The sequence below is a fragment of the Periplaneta americana genome, chromosome 6 (genome assembly GCF_040183065.1).
Source record: "Periplaneta americana isolate PAMFEO1 chromosome 6, P.americana_PAMFEO1_priV1, whole genome shotgun sequence".
Lineage (NCBI taxonomy): Eukaryota > Metazoa > Arthropoda > Insecta > Blattodea > Blattidae > Periplaneta > Periplaneta americana.
In genome coordinates, this window is record NC_091122.1 from 103,463,164 (window position 1) to 103,480,248 (window position 17,085).

General features: G+C 34.1%; 1 protein-coding gene across 3 annotated transcripts in view; it reads left to right on the forward strand.

The window, feature by feature from the left end:
- Positions 1–17,085, forward strand: part of Synj (synaptojanin) — a 137,345-nt gene that overhangs the window by 91,654 nt on the left and 28,606 nt on the right. For all 3 annotated transcript variants that reach the window (XM_069828632.1, XM_069828631.1, XM_069828634.1), the window contains exons 18-20: positions 3,893–4,069; positions 9,419–9,566; positions 14,736–14,902. In XM_069828632.1, coding sequence (XP_069684733.1) covers positions 3,893–4,069; positions 9,419–9,566; positions 14,736–14,902 — 492 coding nt within the window. The remainder of the gene's footprint in view (positions 1–3,892; positions 4,070–9,418; positions 9,567–14,735; positions 14,903–17,085) is intronic.

Genomic DNA, 17,085 nt, shown 5'->3' on the forward strand with positions numbered 1-17,085 from the left:
CTACTTTGTTTCGAGCATGTAGTGATACCCTCACTCATCACCAGTGACAGTTTCTTTCAGAAAGCCATGCCCTTCTGCAGCATAACGCCTTAAGTGGTCCAAGCATGTCATCATTCGCTGGCCCTTGTGGTTGTCTGTCAGGTTCTTAGGCACCCAGCGGGCACTAACTTCATGAAATTTCAATGTGTCATGCACGATATCGTACACCGCACCATATGAAATGTTGAACTGCTGAGATAAGGTTCGCAGTTGGATCTGCCAGTCATTCAAAATTGCCGCCTCAATGTCTGTGACATTCCACTGGGTTGCAGCTGTTACCGGCTACCCGGAACGTGGCGAATCACAAAGGTTCTCATGACCATCTGTGAAGAATGCGCACTACCTGGAGATGTTGCTATGGTCCATACAGTCTTCTCTGTACAGGCCACACATGTCCCTGTGAATTTCAGTTGGGTTATGTCCTTTAGCCCACAAAAATCGCAGAACACTTTGCTGCTCTTCACAAGTTGACGACAGTAACATGCGTGCCATCTTTGTTGCGTAGTTCACACTTCTCTCGCTAGAGCTGCACATGCAAAACAAATTGTGTCTGTAGTGAAAACTTCAAACTATATCTCGGTCAAATGTCAATATCCCAGCTACAATACCAATGCAGAAAAAAAAATTATTGTGCATTACTTTTCGAACCACCTTCATATATGTACCCTTTCAAGCCATCATAATTTATGTAGTGCGCAAAAAGAGAAAATTATTCAAGTGAAAACATATCACTAGTATCATCTGAAACAACTGAGAAATATCTTGCACCATTCACATCTCAAACTATTTAGTTACAGAATCACATGAATTTCGATTGTTTGTATGAGGTACGAAAACGGGGTCAAATGTACGAGAATTTCATGCAAATGACCATTTTCATGATCTTCCCAAATTTTTCCTTCCTTTTGGTATATAGGCAAGAATAAATTTGTCCAAGCCATCTAGTACGATCCATAATAACAGAATAAACTGTTGTTTGTTGTTGTTTAGTCAACTGTCCAAAGACAGATATGAACCTCATAAGTAACACCAATAAGGCATCATTCATGAGGCAACTAGGCCAGGAGATAATGGGGTATGGTGGCCAGTTTCTTTCCTTGTCCAATGCATACATTGCCAATTAGCTACATATTCCACTAAATCAAACTTCAGATGCATACAAACAATTTATTGTTCTTCCTCTGACACATATCGTTAAGTGATGTACTGCCTGCTATTGTGAGGAGCTGACGAGAAAGTCTCTGCGAGGTGTATTTGAATTAGATGCGGTGCGGGGAGGTATTGATGAATGTAGTACCACTTTTCCTAGAATTCACTGGAGATAAGATAAGTTGTTATGAGTATGCCTTATGATACTAAACAGATAACATCACTCTCAGCACATGATGTTTAATTGTACTGTGGCTGAAAATATCAGATAGTTTGAGACTAGCTGTGTGTGGGTGTGTTGTATAAGTTAAACTGTTGGTTTATATTTTAAAAGTTGATCCAATATTTTCACATTGGTTAGTTACTGTAATGTAGTTAGTAGTGTGTCATGTCGTTTTTTGCGAGCAAGAGCGGCGTTACGCTGGCTATTGCCTGTGTGTAGGATTGGCATTACTCCACATTCCTATCAGGGCTGATCTCGTGAGCTCCCCACAGTAATAGATATACATATCAGCGAGAACTTCAATCAGAGGTAACAGAATAAACTATAGGATCTATTTTTAGTTCTTTTGGCATGTCTTCATTTTTTATGGTGTTCAAGCAATGAGTATCCCACTGTCCATCTCATAAACCTCATTTCAGCTGTTGTTAGCCTTTTACTTTTAAATATAATAATAGTAATAATAATCATAATAATCATTTATTTCCAACAATAACGTCAAATAATATGTTTGCTAAACAAGAGATTCTATGGTTTGGTTTTGGCTATTCCAACTTAGCCTAAGTAGCATTTCTATCATAACTCGAAAAAATGGTTTGTAAACACACTATCTCCCGCATTAATACCAGCTCTTAGAATAGCAATAATATTTCTTTAATTCTCTACTGGGGGTTTAGACATCAAATTCACCATGGTCTCTATGACCACTTAACAGCACATCCTGTTATCAACTTAGTATGACTGTTTCGATTATTGGCTTGAGTTTTTTCCTATTTTCCAAAGCCTGAGTTCTGTTTCCATCATAATTACTTAAATCAATAGATTTTTCTTTCTAGGCATTATATATACAGTATACAAAGTTACCTGCTTTCAATGTGGCAGTGATATGATGCTGTGACTATGAAGGTGCAAAAGGCTTGATTTTTTACTTTAAATATATGTGACTTTCTATAAAACCCAATCTTTTGAAATGTGACATATTCTAAAAATGAGGTTTGAGTACTGTACTTTAGAACAAGTAGCAGGCGAGCAGATCTACTAAAATCTTTCATTAGGCTCATATTTTGTAAGTTAGTTTGCTTCATTTGGTAGTATATTTGTGTTGTAAATGTAAGCTCTTTTCTTTGAAAATATTTGTAACAAATGAAATTAATATTTAAGTTAATTTTAGCTATACATTATATGCTCTTATGGTAAGATTACAAATATAGTGTATTATCTGAAGTCTCCCCCAAAACCAAGTCCTAGGTACGCCCCTGATGCAGTGACCAACACTTCAGAAGATGCATTTTGGGTGTTGAAATGGAAATTAGCTAGTAATGGAAATTCACCAAAGGAATACTATATTGACTTTCAATCCAGATAACTGTATTTAAATTCTGATATGATAAAGATGGAAAACCGAGTGAATGAAAATATTAGACTAGATTTTCTTGGATGATAATATTTATTCTGTCATCATTGTATAATTTCTGTAGAATGCACCTATACCTATCATCCATATAGTAAGTGAAATATTCTGTGAACTATGTTCTGTGTCAGTAATTCTGTGGACCAGCAGCCATGTGACACGATTGTGGACAGTATTTTAGGATGAATTATACATGTAGTGCCATGTGCTTGATGTACGTAATCTTCTCTAATGTGTAGGCAACACTAGTTGGTGTTAAGTTGGCTACGTGATAGTACCGTAATATGTTTATTATACTAGCTCTTGAACAGTGTGCGTTTACTAAACTTTGTCAAAACAGTGGCAGGAACTTTGAAAATGCTTCAGTAAGTGTATGATGAGGAAACCATGGTTCATTGTGCTGTGTTTTAAGTAACAAATGTATTTAATGTAACATAAAGATAATTATACTCACTCTCATTGTTCAACTGTATAGTTGCAGCTCTAGTGTTTTTATGCTTTTATGCAAAAGTTCTTTAAGAGTATTTTCAATAATTGTATCAATGCTGGCAGAATTGCGTTGTATCTCGGGGAGATTACTTCGAAAATGGATGTGCATAAGGCTGCACAGCTAGAGTCTGTCATCGTCATCAGTGTTCACAAGAGCCATATCAGAAAAGTTATCGACTCTACAGCATGTATGATGAATAATATAAAATACATGGATTGAACTCGAACCTAAAATGCTGAAGAATCTGCCAATAAATAGGATATATCATATTTAAGTAGTCCAAGGTTCGATTCCCTAAGCCTAGAACCCAGCTATTGCTCAGCTCATCATAAAAATTTGAGGTCAGTCTTTACCTTAAACCTGACCATGACTGTTCAGATGAATATTGCAGTTGAAAGCATTACTATTCAGAAATGTTCTTTGTATACTTTACAATTCGGAATAATAAATATTCAAAATATAGAGTTTTCTTATACTACAGATAAAGCTACAGTAGTTCGAAGTGAACCTGCTCAAGAAAACCCAGAATTCGTTCAAAATGTGTGATTTTATGCCGTGATGCATGCTCTTGTTCTGTTCGCAGGTTACCAGCGAAATGAGTGGTGAAGATGTGTTTGATGACAACTTCATGATGGTACTCCTGCAAGAACTATCGCAGATAGGTGAGGTGATACTGGTTCGGTTTGTAGAAGACACTATGTGGGTCACATTCAGAGATGGTCAGTGCGCACTTGCTGCTGCCAAAAAGGGAACTACTCAGGTAATAACTTAGTTTTGTAAAATTATCGGAAATAATCTTTCTGAGGAACATTCCATAATTTGAAGTTTGTTTAGAATGGCTGAGAGGTCCTGGGTTCGATTCCCGGTGCCGGTACGAATTTTTCTCGTATTTAATGGTAATAAAACAAACTAACTAGTTCACACTAGTCATGTAATATGCAATGAGGTGGACGAGACCTCATTCATATTCGATACATATATAATGTTAACAGTTTTCAGAAACTGTTGTTGAATATGGCCATAAAGTCATTTAATATGCTCTCCTGTATATATATGACGTGTATTGTCTTAAATGCAGGTAGTAAGGCCGTAACATAATACTACGAGAGGAGTTCGGCTGGCGTCGTGGATTGTGTCCCGGCATGGCTCAGTTGGTTAAGAGCACTCAGTGCGCACAGCTGAGAGGTCCTGGGTTCGATTCCCGGTGCCGATGCGAATTTTTCTCGTACTTAATGGTAATAAAACAAACTGACTAGTTCACACTAGTCATGTAATATGCAATGAGGTGGGCGAGACCTCATTTATATTTGATACATATTCGATACATATGATTTTACATACTTGTCTCAAGTTTGAAGTCCACGAAATGAGTTTAATAAATAGTTGAGACATAAAACGGGTGAATGGATAAAATTTCTACACATTGATACGTAACATTTAATGGAGATTCGGAATATGTAAATTTTAATACAGAGTGTCATTTAGAAACTAAAGTTTACTGTCACACTCTGTATGCGTGAACAACTAGCTTTTTTCGAACATTGGCATCACATTGTATAGTATATCTCCAACAACGTTTGTACAAAACATTTTTTTGTGAAATTAAAATTTAAGAAGTTACGGGTAATATTCCATACTTTTTAACACACTGTGTGTGTGCGTGCGTGTGCACGCACGCAAATATTAAGCATAATGTAAGACTGTAGTGAAATATTACTTTCAAGAGAAAATGTAAAATAAATTTAAAATGCTAGCCTATTACATTTAAACCACATTCTTTAGAAATGCAAGCCTGAAGCCTGAAAATGTTCTTTGTGTAATGGAGATAATGATGAAATCCGAATCTCTTGACAGATAGATTTGGTTAATTCCCTTACTGTTTTTCCTGGCTTAGTTTGCAATTATAATGGCCTTATTTTACCTTTACTGTCATATTTATGACTCTTGTATTTTATTTTTTTAAGGTACCCTCTTAGAAAGACAAATTTGCCATCTGATTTCTCAAAAATTAAAATTCAGCTGTACACTTGTGGTTGTATTTCCATAATCGAATCCTCAGAAGTTAAGTATTTAGGCATTACGATCGACCAGCATTTACGATGGAATAAACACATTGCATACTAATGCAATAGATTACGTAAAACAATTTATGTCTTTGTTATACTTCAGTCATATTTACCAGTTAATATTTTATGTCTAATTTATTTAGCTTTATTTCAATCCATTCTCCAGTATGGAATTTTAGGGTCGGGAAATGCTTGTAATTCTAATCTCACTTCACTAATACTTATTCAGAAAAGAATAATTAAAATATGTCTTAATAAACCAATTGATTACTCATCCGAGGTTTTGTTCACTGATTTTAATGTTTTGAAAATTAAACAAATTTATTATATTGCCTTATTGAAGTTTATACATAAAAATCGCAATAAATTAAAATTGTATCATCATAAATATGGAACTAAAAGATCCGACTTTATACTACTAGAGGAACCAAAGTGTTTCACAAGCATAGCTCTTAGCCATAGTACCTACTTTGGTCCAAGGTTGTAATATAAAATAATTGAAAAATACCCAAATTTGGAAAATTTTAGTATCAGAAATTTAAAAAATAGCATTAGGAATGTAATTTTTAAAGAATATACTGTATATTGGTATAATATGTATATGTATTTGTATGAATTAAAATGTTAAATTGAAATTGTATTTTTTAAAGTTAATTTATTTCTATATATTTTTTTTCTTTCCTTGACCCACTTTGTGTCAAATAATTATCTTTATTTGTGTTAAGTATGTGTTTAGATAACTCCCTGAGCACGAGTTTTTACTCCTTCAAGGAAGAATTAAGATTGTATTTTTGTACATGTTATTTTACTAACAATAAACAATATGGATTTTTAATCGGTACTTACAGCTTGTTTTTATGCTCGATGAGATTTTAACTTTGATAAAAGGAGTTGTGGTATTAAAGACCATTGCTATAGAACAATAATACATATGTAAAATGATAATATAATCAAATAAAGACGATAATTACTTTGAAGTGGCAATGCCAATTTTAATCTACACTAACAGTCTTTTACAGGGCTTTTCTTATTAAATAATTCTGTTTCCACCTCATGGTGTATTGATTAAATTAAAAGTTGAGAGATTATTCCCACGTGCATTTTCAGTATTCAGACTCCATAGGGATAAAAGATTTTAATAAGTTATATTTTGCTTTTGTTCATAGAGTTATAAAAATTATTTTAAAATTTCAGCAAATTAAATTTACGTAATCTTAAAAAATTTTAATTTTATTTATTTGATATTTCATCATTAGTGTTTTTATAATATTAACATTATTCAATAATTCCAGTTGTGGAAAATACGAAATAGACTGAGTTTCACTTAAAGAGAAACAAATGTTAGCTAGACTATAAATTATTACTGAATTTATGACGATTTTTTTTTTAACTAGAACATTTTCAGTATTTTAACAGTGCTCTCCTTTTCGAATGATTCTTTCTACACCTCGTGGTGTATTGACTAAGGTTTTGGTTGAGAAATTATTCCCTGGTGGATTTTCGACGTTCAAAACCTCACGAGGATAAAAAATTTTAATGAGTTGTATTTTTTTTTTGTCACTTTTTAAAGTTATGAAAATTATTTTAAAATCCCAGTAATTAAATTTACATAAGATTCCGAAATTGCTTACAAAAATGCGAAGACTTTACCAGGAGCGGATATTAACTCAGATCATGTCCTGCTGATAGGCGAAGTAGATATTTGTCTGAAGAAGATAAGAGGAAGACAAGTGACGAAGAAATTGAACATAGAAAAACTGAAGAATGAAGAGAAAAGAAGAAAATTTGAAACAAATTTTCAAGAGAAAGCCACTATATTAGAATCCACACCTGAGAATAGTAATGAGTACTGGACTCATCTAAAAAGCTGTATACAGACAACAGCAGAAGAAACAATAGCCTTCAAATTTTCAAGAGAAAGCTGCTACATTAGAATCCACATCTGAGAATAGTAATGAGTAAAGGCTGTATACAGACAACAGCAGAAGAAACAATAGGATACAGAGAAGGTGTGATAATTAAGAAACCTTGGTCACAGGGGAAATGTTGGAGAAGATGGAGGAAAGGAGAAAATGGAAAAACATCAACACAGAATAAGATACGGTAGAAGAAATTACAGGAAACTTAACAACGAACTAAGAAGAGAAACTAATAAGGCGAAGGAAGATTGGATGAAAGAGAAATGTAAAAAAATAGAGGATCTAGAAATAAAAGGGAGATATGATTTAATGTACCACGAAGTAGAATGTTTGTACTTCACAAACAAGAACAGCAAATCCATGTGATTGATAGAGGACGAAATCGGAAATGAAATAACAGATAAACCAGAAATACTGAAGAGATGGACGAAATATGTAGAAGAGTTATATGAGACAGGGAATCGTCCAGATTACTTAGCTATAGAAGACGAAGCAGCCATATCAGAAGACGAAAAAGGATTTTCAATTTTAAGGAAAGAATTTGAACTAGCGCTTAGGGAAATGAAGAATGGGAAAGCAACAGGAGTTGATAGAATCCCCATTGAATTAGTGAAATGCTTGTGTGAAGACAAGAAGGAAATTCTGTCATTATGCAATGAAACCTAAGAGAAAGGGTATTGGCCTGAAGATTTTATGGAGACAGTGTTGCTTCCAATACCGAAGAAAAATAATGGCAAGAAAAGAGAACGAGTTCAGGACTCTCAGCCTGATATCACACTCGGTAAAGAGTCTTCTGCGAATACTGAATCGACGTTTATATTCTAAGATGGAAGAACAGTTGGAAGAGGGGCAATTTGGCTTCAAGAAGGGAAAAAGTCAGGATAGGAGAAGAAATGTCAGAGAGAAGTGAAATAGGGAAAGGAGTATGTCAAAAATGCCCTTCATCACCTATCCTGTTCAACACCCACTTGGATGATTTGGTGAAGAACTGTTTTCAGAACATGGGAGGAGTGATAGTAGAAGGAAGAGTAAAGTGTTTTAAGATTTTCTGATGGTATGGCGTTGTTAGCAGAAGAGGAGACGATACTGAAGGATATGCTACTGGAGCTAAATGACAGCTGTGAGCAGTATGAGATGAAGATAAATGCAAACAAGACGAAGACTATGGTCAAGGGAAGACATACAAATGTAACTTCTCAACATTCTAAATCTTAATTACGATGCATGTTCTTGTATATCACAACAGCAGGATTAGTTTTAATTGTATTATTATGTTTTATATGCATGTTGAGTTTATGCCAACAATTGGACTGTTTGGCACTCTGTTCAAAAAACATACCTGGCCACTTTATGTTTCCATGGCTGCACATTAGAGATATGTTTTCTGAAAGTAATATTTTCTGCTTCAAAGAGATTTGTCTGTATATTGTCCTAATATGAATATAATTACAGAGATTTTCTTTAGTAAAAGGGAGATATAGACAGCTTTATGCTTCTTTATCTATAAGAGGATTATCAAATTATATATATATATATATGTCCGGCTTCACAGTGAGAAGGGTCGCCTTCCGGATCCTAGTTGCCATCTTCTTCTGTCCTCCCAATCACCGTCTTGTAACTCTCTCTGTGACATAGCATTATTAACTCCTTTAATCCATGTATCTCGCGGTCGCCCTCTTCTTATTCTCCCATTTGGAACCCATTTCAAGATAGTTTTCGGCAGTCTTTCGTTTTCCATCTGCTGAACATGTCCGTACCAAATTAATTGTCTTCTTTGTATTTCTTCAATGACTGTTTTCTCTTTATGCACAAGTCTTCTAATATCCTCGTTCTTAACCCTATCTAGTCTTGACTTCATGGCTGATCTTCTCAGGAAATCCATTTCAGTAGATAGAAGCTTATTTTTCATATGCTCAGGTATCTGAAATTAATTTAAAATATATTATTTTCATTGTGTGTTTCTATTATAGTGTAAGTCAAGCAAAATTTCCCAATTCCATTGTATTGCATGTCTCAATACCCAATTCCTCCACTCTCTGTAACGCACACAGCTGCACTAGTGCATACATCCAGGTAATTAACATCCTTTTCTTGATTCTGAAAAGTATATGATGCTGTTTTCAGTTGTGTGGGCACGTCTTAAGCCTAAAGCTGAAAACTCCAAACTGGAAGGAGCAAGCAGAGAAAGAGATTGAACTTTGTACAAACAATACAGTTCCTCTGTGCGACCATGTAGAACCCATCACTGTTGTCAATGGCGATGAACTTCACAGTGAGTACAACTACTGACATAGATGTTTTACTTCATTTACACAAAATAGAAAATAGTAAATATTGTGATAGTGCAAAAAAAATCTAGATTTTAAGGAAATACTTACTTTTAGAACCCATTATACCTAGAAAATGTGTACAGTGTTCTTTTCTAAACTTCTGAACAGACTTTGGTCATGTGCAGTACTTACGAGTCAGTTCATCTGGCAATGACATGAATGAAATATAATAATTGTCACTAAAAACAAAATAATTTTTACTAAAAACAAATTGTCTTTATTTGAAAAATGACACACAATAGCGATATAGTCAGATTTTACCAAGTATAAAGGGAAAATATTGTAATTTTACAAAAAAATCTCTTCTTGTATTTTATGAAAATACTGTACATGTTTTCATCATTCATAATACAGGAAGGGTCAGTAAGTAAATTATAAATTGAAGTTGTTGTTGTTGTTCTCTAATGGCCGCAATTTGGGATCATTTAACCCATTTTGCATCTTGTTTCCCAATAAAGTTTTGCTCTTAAAAGAGCATTTTTTTGAGAAGCATAGCCATTTATGTTACTCATTTTGCACTACCCATGGGACACGTATGACTTAAAGAATTTCATGGACGCGAGTAACTTTATCCCCCTTATAAATTGAAGTAGCACTCTACATTTCTGAAAAACGCATTTGAAACTGTCACTGCTAGATGACATTATTATCGATGTGCTCACAAAAGAAACAAAGAAGCAGCAGTTGCACGATGGCAGCATCTCTGTACGAGTGTACCATGTGCAACTTGATTCGAGTATTGATGCGCACTTTGTCTCTAGCTGTTAAAGATGCACCCAAAATTCATTACCTGTGACTTTCCAAACTAGCCTGACATCCCCTTCATTCTGTTTATTCGGATCAAATCACCAAGCTATTGTATATTTATCTCTGTAATAGTCGCCACTGCTGGCCAACTCACTCTATGTTCGATAATTGTCCAGCCTTCAGAGAAATGATGCATCATTGTAGACAGTTTGATGTGACAGACAATTTCCAACATACATGGGCAACATTTCTTTATGAATATCTTTTGCTGCTTTTTTCATATACTCTGCACCTGTTTGGGCATAGCAAATGCATAGCTTCATTAAATAACCTAACTACTGTGACATGGTTTGCTGCAGACATTTCTTTACACTCTAGCCCAAAGAATTCGCCCCTCGTCTAAACACTTCAATAAAATTGGAATTACTTTTCACCACTTTGTCCATTGTATTCTTCAGGAGAAATTTATCAGAATCATCTAAACAATTTCCCAGCCTTTTACTCTAAATCCACTATATGTGAGAAATTGTTGGAGAGCAAGAGAGTTAATGGCTTTATTGCCAAAAACTCGGCGTCTAGTTAACAACAACAACAACATATTTCTCGTGCAAGGGTTGAAGCATCTAAAAGACTGGCAGTGGGAATTTCGTGACTTTGGAAACGAAAGGGATTTGTAAGAATATGACTATGAATAATTTGATTAACTTTTACTCAGTATAATGATTGCTGTGATTACTTCGTAAATATCTATAATGTGAAATTAACATCATCTCTCCTTGTTAACCACTGATGATATTAACTGCAAATTCAGTATAGCACTATAAGTTGAAACATAAATAACTTCTGAAGCGTGAATGGTTAGAAGATTAGTAATGTGGGGGCCACAGTAAATTACCGTATTTAATCGCGTAATAGACGCCATCACATAATGTACTCACCTCAATTTTTGATAGTAATATGTAGGGGAAAAAAATCTTCGCATAATGTATGAATTACATTTTCAATTGCTACCTGTGGTAATACAAATGTTGGATGCAGTTCTCATGTTTAAATTTATAAAACAAAGAGTAGTTTATTACGACTGGTTCTTTTTAAAATGTAAAATGGATTGTGTTTTGTTCTTTTTAATAGTTTAAAAACTTTTAACATGCTCTGAGCAGTATTAATGTCGATTGTTGTCTTTTGTAGTGTTGTTTGCTTCAGTTGTGTTCTGTGGTTGTTATTGTATTGCTTTATAATGAACCCCAATAAGTGTAAATATACAAGTTACTCGGCAAATTTCAAGCTAAAAGGAATTAAATTTGCAGAAGTTCACAAAAATAGGGTCGCTGGTCGAGAGTTTACAGTTTCTGAATGCAGTGTGCATAGCTAGCAAAAACAGAAATAGGCACTTTTGGAAATGCCAAACAAATCAAGAAAAGCATTTTGAGGTCCAAAAAGTGGAAAGTATCCAACATGAACTATTGGAATATGTAACTGAGTTGTGTATTAATTGAGTTGGTGTTTCAAATGAAATGTTGCAATACAAAACATGTAAAAGTCACAAGAAGTATGACCAGTGAGGGAAATGAGACTGTACGTGCCGGTATGGAATACCGCTACTGGTTTCTATGGCCAGAAAACATTAGTGAAAAATAACATACCATCACTGAAAAAAATGTGATCCATAAAAATTTGTTTATACATTCCTTCACAGGAAAGAGTACTATCTGTTTGGTTCGTAGAACTAAACTGCAGCCTTCTGGAACTGTATTTAATGTGTATTGAGACGGTGATTTAGACATGTTTATTTGATAAATCAACCCCTGAAATGCTTAAAATGATAGCATTTCAAGTATAGAAGACTGTGGTCTGTAGCTTGTGATGGCCATTGTTATCAATTTTGTGACTGTGTCATTTTTGTTGTTGCACTTTTTATTAATAAATTAAGTAAGGCACTTTGAAGCTTTAACATTATTTTAAATTATGTCTCAATGGACATTGCTAAATAATCTAGTAAATAACTTAAGTAACTTGAAATTATTTTATTAAGAAATTTAATGTGTTGCATAAACTTCAAAGATTCACGTTACTGACTGCACGAAACAATTTATTGTATATATCATGTACATGTATGTTGTATGCCATTTTTAAATTGAGGTATGCCAGAGGAAAATCTTGGGGTAGCATACCACCTCTGGTTTTTTTTTTTTTTTTTTTTTTTTTTTTCACTTTCCTCACTGAGTATGACCATCAGTTTCACTGAATTTAAAGCAAGTAGGGGATGGATATGCTATTTTATGAAAAGAAATGGTTTCTCATTTATGAGAAGAATATATCTTTGTCCAAGTATGCCGCAAGATTTTGAGCATAAAATTGTGGAATTTCACAGATTTATTTTTGAAATGAAGAAGAATAAGAACTATTTGTTGTCACAAATAGGCAACGTGGGTCAAACACCTGTCTACTTTGATATGCTGACTAACACAACAATCGCTAAGAAGGAAGAAAGCAGTGTACTAATTCGTACAACTGGTTGCGAGAAAACCCACTGTACAGTGATGTTAGCGGTAACTGCAGATGGGAAAAAAGTACTACCATATGCTATCTTCAAAAGAAAAACCATGCCGAAAATTAAATCATCTCAAGGGATTCATGTTAGAGTATAAGTTAAAGGGTGGAGTGTTGGATGGAGATATAGTAAATGATTGGGTGAGGACAATGTGGCAACACCACCCTGGTGCTTTATGTCAGCAGCCAGCTCTCCTGGTATGAACAGTTTTCGAGGTCATCTAGGCTACAACACTAAGAAAATTCTTTCGGAAATTAAAACTGATATTGCAGTAACCTCTGGTTGCCCCACTTTTGTTCTCCAACTTGTTAGCATAAACAAACCATTTAAAGACTATATCAGGAAACTGTAGGACAGTGGATGGCAGATGGGAGTCACAAAAAGGCGCCAACAAGAAAAATCTAGTGACCAACAATAGAAATGATGCGTGATTAGGTAAGAAAGCTTTGGTACATGACATCACCAGCAGTAGTTACAAAAAGTTTTTTGAAGACAGCCATTTCTAATGCTCTTGATGGTTCAGAAGATGATAATATTTGGAAAGAGGATGACTATGATTGAAGTGATTGTGCAGTAGAGGATGATGGAAGTGATGCTGCAGTAGAGATTAACAGTGATACTGAAACCAGTACTGATAGTGAATAAGGTAAGAATAGTGGTAGTATTACCTTCATAAAGTATACCTAGTTTTTGCTTTATTTGTATTCAGTTTTATGTTATAATGTCCTACATTTTTTATTCATTTCATATGTTACGAGTTTTTTGTGATAAAATTTTTTCTTTGCATATAATGCGCACCCTGGATTTTTAATGCAAAAGCTTTGGAAAAAAGTGAGTCTATTACACGAGTAAATACGGTAACCTTTTTGCTTATGTTTATGTGCTTCCAAGACGTTAAGTCCGTTGAAACCATGTCTGTATAACTTATGTCCTCTAATATTTTTGTCCATATTTTATGTGCGTCCATTTTTTTTGGGTCTATGACTGTTATGTCCACTTTTATTTAAGTCAATTCCTTTTGTACCACTGGAAGATATTCAGGCTGTTTTTGAAAGCCTTATAGATAATATTGAGCCTGATATAATGGATTTAGCATTGTACATGGAAAGAACTTAAATCCGAGGAATACCTGCTCGAGGAAGAAGAAGAGCAATGCCACCTAGATTCGCACCTGAAATATGGAACACTTATAATCAGGTTCTGGCAGGACAACATCGAACAACTAACATAGTTGAGGGCTGGCACAATCGCTTTCAGAAACACATCATCACACATCACGCGTTAGTCTGGAAATTCATGGAATTTATCAAGGAAAACCAAAGGAATAATGAAATTATAATAATCCAATTGCTTGGCGGGAATTTGAATGTGCGACACCCTATTAAAAGATCGTACCTACAAAATTTAAGTAGAGTAGAAGAGATTGTTCGGAATTACAATCACTACAATGAAGAAGACACATTAGAACTTATCTCAAAGCTATTAGTTATCATCTGAAGCTGTATGAAGATGAACAGGCAGAAGAGATTGAGTAGGGAATTGAAGTAAATTTGTAGATGAACATAATGTATTGTACAGTCATGTAGTGGACGTAAAAATGTGGACATAAAATTTGTGCAATTGGACTAAAATAAAGTGGACATATACTTCATAGGACATATATTTATGGACATAGTGTAATGGACATAATAAAATGGACATTAAAATTGTGGACATTATAAAAAGGACCTAACATCTGTGTTTCGTTTATGCACTTTACGGACTAGAGACTTAGAATGGCATTCAGGTCGTAAGTGCATTGTTTTGTTTTCAGGTTTAGGTAGACTGGAAAATGATATGATGGGAACCCAGACAAGTCCATCAGATGACGGAGATATTGGAACAAGGTCAGGAAATCCTCCACCTCGGCCAGCTCCACCTTCCAGACCACCTCTTCCTGCTTCAAAATCTCCATCACAAATTAAAAAACAGATTCCGAGGGTGAGTATCAGTACTTGCGTCATTACCTTGATTGGTAGAGATCTATGGTACGTACTTGTTTATTTCTATTGTGTGCAGTTATGAGAACTTTGCAAGATAATTTGAGAAATAAAGGACTTTAATTATGTAGTTAGTTTCCTTGAAGAGGGAAGAAAAATGAAAATGTTATTATAATTATTGATGATCAGAAACAAAAGAGACTGGACCGAAGAAATGATGTATTTTGATATCTATTCTGTCAACAATCACAATTATTCACAAATCTGATTGTCGGCAGAATATATGACTCATCACTATGTGTCAACTTCTTTGCAGTAGCTTGAAAGTTGCTGCCTATCGGCCATCATAGCGGTTTTGTTTTGTTGCGAAAACTAATTTTATATTAAATTACAATCCCAAGAAGAAAGACACAACAGGAGACTACTGAGGAAAAATTTAATTTTATTACCAGTAACGTTTTGTTCTCCATTATTAGATTTAAATTTCAAGCTAATTAAAACTCATTGTTGACTTTTGTCAATTAGAATTACATAATATGAATACACTGCTACCGATCTCAATTAAATTAAAAAGAGGGAATGCAATCATATCTCCCATTGTTGCAGGTATGTTGGATTAGTTTTGTTTTCAGTCCTGCTTTCACTGGAAGCAGACAGGTTTACTACTCCCATGTTCACTGCAGACTGAGAAGTTAATTGAATGTCGATAATGATAACTTTTAAAAAAATTTTTCTTAAAATGTTTTGTAGACCTGATGGGTTGTTCCGCGACTCATAGTTTGAGAAATGCTGGCCTAGAGGTTTCTTATACTCTATATGCATTTCGTAGAGAAGAGCTAGCTGGTTTTGAGAATAAGCTTTAGAGTTACTCAATTGTGTTGAAAAATGAGATTCAACTTTTCGAATTTACTTGGACATTCTAGATCTCTGAAGAAATGACCTTGATGATGGAACCTACAAGTAATTCATAAGCATCAAAGAAACAACTTTTAGATATAAGGTGGATAATTACAAAATCTTGTCAAATCAGTCACCTTGAAATTTCAAAATCTAATCTTGTTTCCTAGAATGTCAATAATGTCCATCAAACGCTGAGGAATTTTGTAATTTATCCATGATTTTATACAAAACTACAAATTTTCAGATTGCATTATGCATTCAAAATTATTATCACCATGAATTAATTTTATTGAAATACAGTAGGCCTAAAATTATTTGAAGGCACTCGCATTTAATACACTGTCTTGCTTAATATAGTCTTCTGCATAATAAGCATGCATTTCAACACATCTACCATCATAAATCACGATTAATGAAGTTCTATTGGACAGTACACTATTCATGCAGAACTCTAAAATTTCCCATTAGCACTACAGATAAAAAAAAGATACATATTTTATTCTAATAACAGTGTGAGAACTACAGTTGTTAATTACTGTAATTCCTTTATGACAAAGACGTTAATAGTATTTATTAACTTCTTCCTAATTTCAACTAATTTTTTTGGTTATATGTTTGAAAAGTGCTTCTTTCATATGCACTGTTATAATGTTGCTGTCTATCAGGACTTTTTTTTGTAATGGACGGCATTATGCATCAACAGCTATGCAACATTCTGTTAGTTTCTAGAAGAACGAGTTAGAAGATTATGAAACATTTTAAATTCTAGAGATATATATTTAAATCTTGCAGATTTGATAAACACGTATGTAATAATTAGGGAGCAGATTTTTTATATGCTAAAAATTTTAAATATATTTATTTTCATATGTTAAAAAAATATGGCAATATTTACTGTAATTAAAAAAATATGTTGTTTAAATACGGCAAAAATAGCCTACTTGGTTTGAAAAAATGATACTAGAATTGCAGTGAACAAAAAACATCATCTCCAAATTCTCCATCACAAATGCATGCTGTTTATCTCTGAACAATGACTTATATAAGAAAACGATCTTTCCACATCGCAGGGCATCAGATATGCAAATACTGTCAATTTCACCTACAGGCACACACTCCAAAATTTAAGCAATGTTACACATTTTTTTATATCCACTGTTTCTCCTGGACACATTCTGAAATTTTCCCTTAGTACTTCTATTTCTGAACCTGGTAGTGAGTCCAGTTTAATTTCCATGGCATGCACCTCCCTAACTGTTTTGGACAACAGGTTTGTGGATATTT